The sequence below is a fragment of the Centropristis striata genome, chromosome 10 (genome assembly GCF_030273125.1).
Source record: "Centropristis striata isolate RG_2023a ecotype Rhode Island chromosome 10, C.striata_1.0, whole genome shotgun sequence".
Lineage (NCBI taxonomy): Eukaryota > Metazoa > Chordata > Actinopteri > Perciformes > Serranidae > Centropristis > Centropristis striata.
In genome coordinates, this window is record NC_081526.1 from 13263549 (window position 1) to 13271319 (window position 7771).

Below are 7771 nucleotides of genomic sequence, written 5' to 3' on the forward strand. Positions count from 1 at the left end.
TAATGTACATTTTTTTTATAATAAAGTTTTGTGTTTGATAAAGTAGTTTTCTGGGTACCTTTGCAAAGTGGTTAACATTGCACCATCCACATAAAGATTGTTTCTATTTTTATTCCAGTTCAAAAAATGACTATAATATCGCCATATCGGTTATTGATTAATTTACCCCCTCTAATAACAGTATCAACATTGTTCTTTTAAAAAAAATCCCATATCAGTCAGGCTCTATATAACAGTATAAAACTTAAATGTTCTTGTTGGAAATATTTTTGTTGAAGTACTGAAGAGAGTAATTTAAATGGATGACTACGATGGCATAGGAAAACACGTAGGCCTAATTCAATATAACCATAGACTGTTCTTAAAACACCAATAAGGTTCATATGCTGGACACACAATGGTTTTGAGAACACGAACCAAAAATTGCGATACAGTGAATAAAGTCTAGAGTAGAATAAAGGCAAGCCCTTGTCTTTGGTATTTTCCTCATATTTAGGGTAACTGTCTCCAGTTAGTCTCCGCCCTCCTCTTAGTCTGTAGTTGACCAAAAACTTGCATGATACGACTCGACTGTGTGAATTTTGGATGCCTATCTACCCCCATTTGAACCCAATCAAACATCTTTCAAGGTCTGAATTTTAAGAGGTAGGGATGCATCGGGAATGGATGTGCTTGTTCTAAAGAAAATGTACAAATCGTAGTCCTGTAAGGGGGTCTGTTTCTGTTTGTCGTGCTCGGACTCTTCCCGCTATTTTGTGGCTCAGTAGCTCAGCTAGCTGTTGTTGATTACTGAGCTCAGTGGGAAGAAGGAAGAGGCCTCCTACCTTCAAGCTAGTAAAAAAAAAAAAAAACAGTCACAGAGCATTAGCCAACTCCTACTTAAGCTAGGCTAGCAATCATAGCTGCTTCTGCTTTCTGGAAAACTGAAATGAAATTAGTTTCTTTACGACAAACTCAGATTGTACCATCTGTGTTAGCTTTGTTGCTAACAGCAGTGAAGTGGAGCTGATCACCAAACACGGTGCGTATACATCCAACGACGGTCAAAAACTGCCTCTTATACTCCGGACATCTCCTATAGTTGCAGTTCATATTCAACCGGACGCTGTTTCGGTGTATTAGGGACACCGTAGCCGGTCTTTGGTGCCGTTTCCCCGTAGAGCTTGTGTGTTATTAATCGCGGCTGCTCTCGGAAGTCTTGTAGCGCTGTAAACCTTAGCCAGGATTTCCGGCTCCTTTCCATTTGCCCTATGCTGTTTTGTTTCCGTTTATTCTATTTCCGTTTTAAAAGTTTTCTCCGTGCAGAGTTAAAGTGTGATTTAACGGAGATGTGTGTTAGTTATGGAGTGCAGTGCGTCTCTAGGATATTTTAACCATTGTTTAGCACCAGGGGGACCGTGGGTTGTGCAACGTGCTGCCTCGCCCTGTGATGCTTTCACTCGCTAAATATCAGCTAACTTGGTTCACTGTTGGCCAGCTTCAATGCTCCGACACGTGTATCCTGCTGTATAAATATCACTTTTATTGGTTTTTAAAACATGTTTATGGTGTGTGAATATGTTTGGTCAGTATTTTTTGACGTAAATGGCCTACCAGTTGGCCTTTAGACGCCAAAGCCTCGCCCTCGAGTTGGCTAACGTTAGCAGCTGGAGCAGTCAGTGAACTGTTCCAGGCGGCCAATGAGGAGTCGAGGCTGAGAGAGAGGCCTTTATAGTAGGAAACCCCCAAACTGCAGCTCCATACCGTCACCCTGTTAAAATAATCGTCTAACTCATTTTTTTTTAAGTTTTGCAGGAAACACAAAAAACTTCACCAAATGTGTAACATATGACATTTATTGATCATTTCACTCAAAAAGGATGTAACAAAGGATGGCTATTGGCATAGTAATAACACTGTGTGTAAATTATATAACTTAAGCAAGATATGGTAACACTTTATTTTGAAGGTGTCTACATAAGAGTCACACAAGCCTGTCAGAAACATGACAAGTATGAGCATTTATGTTACTTCAAAGTGTCATTAATGTTCATGACACATCCCATGTCATGTTTATGACACGCTCATGTCACTCTTGTGTAGACACCTGAGAGTAAAGTGTTACCAATATTAGTGTCACCAATAAAACACTGATAAACTAAACGGATAACTAAACAATCTCCCTCTAGCTCTTCTTTGCTGGGTTCTTATCTGATGCCTATGAATGTGGTAAATTGTCAAGTGATTATCTTAAAGGAGTAAAATCACATGATCTGATAAACTGAGGATGTAGGCGATTTTACCATAGGTGGCCGGCGTCATGAGGAGATGTGTTAGGCAACAAAAAAAAACAATTTTGACAAAAAAATGATTTAAGCGATTATTTTAACAGTGTGACAGTATTTACAACATGGACCCTTTACACACTACCACGCTGAAGCCGAATTATCCTCTGCTATTGAGACATTGCACTTTTTGGGTGCCCCTTTAGTTGTTTATGCTCCTGAGCCTCTAGATACAAAATATACTTGAAAAAAATCACAAGCTTTCCCTTTCCTGCTGTGAGCTATCTGTGTTATTCAGTGATATTATATGTCTAAGTTTAATGTTTTATGCTATGTTGTCAAATCTTATGGCCCTATGGGACTAGCAGTAATAGCAATTCGTCATTAATGCCATTTCAGGTGGGGCAGTTTTCTTAATTTCTGCCTTATTAAATTAAATTTTGGATGAAACATGTACAATTTTTAATTGATAAATGTCAATTTACAAAGGATTAGTAAATTGTTGCATTTTGTGTGTTTTAAAACAGTGCATATTGGTTAGTATAGGTGACATTTCAGATGACACATGATGGGTTCAAGGGTAGTTGGATAAAACATCAAGTACAGTTCTGAAATTTATATTTGTCAAAAACGATTACCAAATTATCACTTTTTTTGTTTTATTAACATTTTAAACACAACAGTGATTAAATTGAATTTGATGACATACCACTATTTTAAGCTCAGATTTGTTTACTTCACACATGATTGGTTCAAGGACTGCTAGAGTGTTGAGAATTTGCCGATTAAGCTGGCGTTTTGGTGTTAAAAAATAAAAGCCTTTTAAACCATTTGAAGGTTTTGTGAGTTCAGATGGTTTGTATGTATTGTAATATGTATGAGTTATAATTAACAGTTAAGATATGTCTTTGATTACTTTCTTACAGCTTGGCTCCGCATAAAACAGAATGTCTAAAAGTGAAACGGAAGAGATGATAGAGATCGAGATTGATGAACGGGAGAAACAGGCGTGTCTGGAGGAAGGGTAAGCAGGACAAAGGTAATTTGAACTGCATACTCTTGCTCATGCAGCAAATACACATTTATAGTTCTTTTTCCCCTCTCTTATTTGACATGTAGTGTTGAGGAACAGACCATCACTGCATCAGATTTGATTCAACAAGATATCGACATCAATGAACCCATTGGCAATCTAAAGAAGCTCTTGGAGCCTCGTATCCAAATATCACTGGATGCATATGAGATCTGCTTGCAGGACATTCAGGTAACAGTGGGCCTCAAGTCATATCTTCTTATGTTTTTGTTTTGTTTTTTAAAATTTGATCTTAAGTAAAGTCTTTCGGACGTCTACGTCAGATTAATGATGTTTGTAAACCACAGAGTTGTTCACCCCTCTGTTCTAACAATGATGAACCCCATTGTCCTGTGAAGTGATAGAAGTTTTTTAGATAGATATATCTGTTGACAGATATTATCTGCCGATACTGGCCTATCGAAGGCATATCGGAATCAGTGTATATGCTGTTCAATATGTGCTGTTATGAAAACTTTTTTTGCACAATGTACAGTTTGTTTTTAAAATGTCAACAATGACTGCAACTGAACAGTAATGATGTTTTTTTCAGATATTTATTTTATCTCTATTCTTTATATTCTCAGTTATCATTTATAGAATTGGCTGACAACGTAATACATTGTTTGTATAATGTATAATAATGTATTTTTTTTTTTATAATAAAGTTTTGTGTTTGAGAAAGTAGCTTTCTGGGTACCTTTGCAGAGTGGTTAAAATTGGTGCACCATCCACATAAAGATTCTTTCTGTTTTTATTCCAGTTCAAAAAATTACTATAATATCACCATATCTGTTATCGATTCATTTCCCCCCTCTAATAACAGTATCAACATTGTTCTTTAAAAAATCCCATGTCAGTCAGGCTCTATATAACAGTATAAAACGTCTATAAAGCTCTCTATAGTGCCTAAAAGTTTGTAGATTCAGATCTTACCCGAATAAGAAAACTTTGGTCACAGTCTTCAGAATCTTCCTAAAAAATTGTGCAAGGGGGTTTTAACAGGATGTTTCTTTTGTGATTGTTGAACGAGGCCTGTTGTACATAAACAGTTTATCAACATGTCTTGTTGAAGCCAAAAAGTCTGAACGCTGAGAGCCATCTTGTAAACTGCAAAGCACGTGTTTCTCTTCAACTCTTATTGAGCTCAACTGTTATGCTCTTTTTTTTTAGCTTCATCCTGATCACAGCCTCTTCGATCAGGGAGTGAAGACAGATGGCACAGTGCAGCTCAGCCTGCAGATATTAACCAAACCAGGTACTGAGAAGATGAACGACAGAAATCATACATCTATCATAATACTGTTAATCATACTGTTTGTGTTCAGATTCACACAACCTCATACCTTCGTGTCCTTTCCTTCATCCAGGCGAGGAGAAGTTGAACATTTTGGAAATTGTGAAGCCAGTAGAAACAGTCGAGGTGGTGATCGATCCAGATGCAGCAGGAGAGGAGGGAGCTCTGGTGGAGGAGGGTCAACTCATCGCTGTGGAGCGATCTGGCCTGTCAGATGAGACGTCGGAGCAGGTCACACGCTGGGCCGCAGCACTCGAAGGTTACCGCAAAGAGCAGGTTCGCCTGGGCATACCATATGGTGAGGAACACTTAATAGGATACATTACTGTGGGGGGGAACATCATTGATGTGGTGACAAATAAAGATCAGTGTATAATGTCCCTCTATTTCCTCAGATCCTGTGCTCTGGTCAGCTGACCAGGTGATACACTGGGCTGTATGGGTAATGAAGGAGTTTAACATCGATGAGATGGAAATAGGCAGCATTCACATCCCAGGCCGAGATCTCTGCTCGTTCAACCAGGACGAGTTCCTTCAGAAAGTGCCCAATGGAGAGATTCTCTGGAGTCACCTGGAGCTCCTGCGCAAATGTGAGTGGGAAGGAGCTGGTGGAGGCTTTAGGATAGTTTGTGTCAAAGTCCATTTTGCCACACACTGCTGATGGTTGGCTGTGTGTTTTAAGCCAGGGTCAACAGGGTTTGTACAAAGTGTTGAAAGTTTGGAAAATCGAAAAGGCAGTTATGTTTATAAGGTTGGGTATATGCTCCAAACTAAATATACTAAATCTGGTGTTGCATCTATAGTCACTTGTGTAAAATCAAAATCTTTTAGTATTTGAAATGAAAAGATCTTTTTGTCGTATTTGTTGCTAGATTGATTGAAAGGGGGTGCCAAAATGGTATGAAATGGCATTTTTCTGCTATAAATAATGACATAAAGTGTTTCTGAAATTTTACTCTTAAAAAGCTGTTTAAACCCTGTAAAAATGAAGGCAGGGTTGCATCTTGTATGTACACGGGACAGTAATCATCTAATGGATCTAAATCCTGAATTTGTCTTAATCCTTTGAATTCATTACAGATGTGTTGGCAAGCCAGGACCAGTCTGGAGGAGACGCTACCGTCACCATCGATCAACGTAAGTGTTATATTTTAAAGAATCTGCCAGAGCAGCAATTATAGGTCTCCACGAAAATGCCCTCATAGACACTGTTCCAGAAATATTCAAGGTGGAAAAGCAATTAATGTGGAACAACAAGAGAAAAAAAAAGAAAATATATTGGGGTTATCATTGATATTCTGTTAATCTCTAACTTTTTCGTCCATGTCTCCAGCTGTGCAGATAATCCCAGCTCAAGTGAGCACACCTACCGCCATAAAGGTGTTGAAGCAGAGCCGTGGCCCCAGAGCTCCCCGGATTTCAGGAGGAGAGGAGCGCAGCTCACCTGGCAACCGCACAGGTAGTCCTCAGCACACATAAGGACTTTGTGTCTCATTTGCATGTTAAGAGTTTACAAGCTTCTCCAGGTGCACTGTAGTGTTGCTTTGCAGAGCGATTGGCCAGATGTGAAAACAGCTGGAGCATCAAGCTAGAACAGTGATTCTCTTCATTTATTAGTGGATCTACAGAAAATTAAATGGCAACTATTTTGACAGTAATTTATTTATGCAGATTTGTCTTTGTCTTAAGTGATAGACACTAGACACTGTGGAGCAGTGTTTTTCTTTTTTCCAATGCAAATGTTATTTTATGTCAATGACATTTTTACAAAAGTTTTCCCACTGAATGCTGTGCTTCTCTGGCTCCAGGCAACAACGGTCAGATCCAGTTGTGGCAATTTCTTCTGGAGCTGTTGACAGACAAGGATGCCAGAGACTGCATCTCCTGGGTGGGCGAGGAGGGCGAGTTCAAACTCAACCAGCCGGAGCTCGTGGCGCAGAAATGGGGTCAGCGCAAGAACAAACCAACGATGAACTATGAGAAACTCAGCAGAGCCCTCAGGTTTGTTCCTTTTTGTACGGGCCAAGTATTGCACTCCCATAAAGCTGCAGCCAGCCCCTTTAATCTGTGCCTGAATGTCATGGTAGCTTGTTGTTTATGTTTATTTATTAAGGCTCTGTCTGTCTTTTAGGTATTACTACGACGGGGATATGATCAGCAAGGTGCAGGGCAAGCGCTTTGTCTACAAGTTTGTGTGCGACCTGAGAACTCTGATTGGCTACAGCGCTGCTGAGCTCAACAACCTGGTGACAGAGTGTGAACAGAAGAAACTGGCTCGCATGCAGATGCACGGCATCGGCCAGCCGATCACCACAGTGACGCTGGCCACCACCACATTAGACAAAGACAATACGCTGCATTAAAAAACGCTCTCCTGCTGCCAAAGTTTGCTCTCCACTGCTGATTGGAAATCAAATCAACTTTCTTCTTTTTTGAGACGACTGTGTTTATCAGGCACAGAAATGCAAGGCTGATCCCTGATCAGTGTGGATTCACTTTGTTATTGTCTTTACAGTGTGAACTTAGACTGAGGCAGGTAAAAGTTCTGTAACTCTAACCAAGAGACCTGTGTTCAGGATGAGGAAGCGAGTGTGTGGTGACTGAGGTGTGTGTGTGCGTGTGTGTGCGTGCGTGCGTGTGTGTGTGTGTGTGTGTCTGTCTGAGTTATGAGCTTTGTGTAATGCGTTCCTTGTCTGTAGTTTAGGATCATTTCCACTGTATATACCGGTACTTCATGTTTTTGATAGCCACAAGGACAAGTGTATTTTCATATTTTCCATTTATAGAGGACCTGTTTTGTATTTTATTTAGTGTTTGTTCCCTAAATTGTTGGACCCTTTTTTGTCCACTAGAGGGAATAAAGTGTCAAGCATTTTTCTTAAAAGTCTGTGGTTCTGTTTTTTCATCCCCGAGCCTTGAAAAGCAAATATTAATAATCCTGTATGAATCAATGCTGTAGTAGTTTCAGTATATAATATAATTAGAATAAACTAGCTTTTACTTTATTTTAGTTCATTATCTGTGTAGTTTTAGTTTAGTTTCAGTTTCGTATTTAGTTACCATATATTTAGGTCACAGTAGATTTAGTTTGTTTTTGTGGGGCCTATAGTGTCTCAGAAATAGTTATACATGCAAAAT

General features: G+C 39.4%; 1 protein-coding gene across 3 annotated transcripts; it reads left to right on the forward strand.

The window, feature by feature from the left end:
- Positions 1–390: 390 nt before the first annotated feature.
- On the forward strand, positions 391–7517 carry gabpa (GA binding protein transcription factor subunit alpha). Of its 3 annotated transcripts, none has more exons than XM_059342830.1 (10): positions 391–645; positions 3191–3288; positions 3384–3528; positions 4510–4594; positions 4707–4931; positions 5029–5223; positions 5714–5770; positions 5967–6092; positions 6442–6634; positions 6765–7517. In XM_059342830.1, exons 2-10 carry the CDS (start codon positions 3212–3214, stop codon positions 6994–6996), a joined length of 1335 nt encoding a protein of 444 aa, XP_059198813.1. In that variant the 5' UTR covers positions 391–645; positions 3191–3211; the 3' UTR covers positions 6997–7517. The 3 variants fall into 3 exon arrangements, with proteins under 3 accessions (XP_059198813.1, XP_059198815.1, XP_059198814.1); XM_059342832.1 differs by having other exon boundaries at positions 391–629; XM_059342831.1 differs by lacking the exon at positions 391–645 and adding an exon at positions 657–1021.
- Positions 7518–7771: the final 254 nt, after the last annotated feature.

Excerpts from the sequence above, each read along its gene's own strand:
- gabpa (XM_059342830.1), top strand. The coding sequence starts at position 3,212 with ATGTCTAAAAGTGAAACGGAAGAGATGATAGAGATCGAGATTGATGAA. Across the intron at positions 5,224-5,713 it reads CCTGGAGCTCCTGCGCAAAT|ATGTGTTGGCAAGCCAGGAC; the intron begins GTGAGTGGGAAG and ends AATTCATTACAG. Across the intron at positions 6,093-6,441 it reads CTCACCTGGCAACCGCACAG|GCAACAACGGTCAGATCCAG; the intron begins GTAGTCCTCAGC and ends CTCTGGCTCCAG.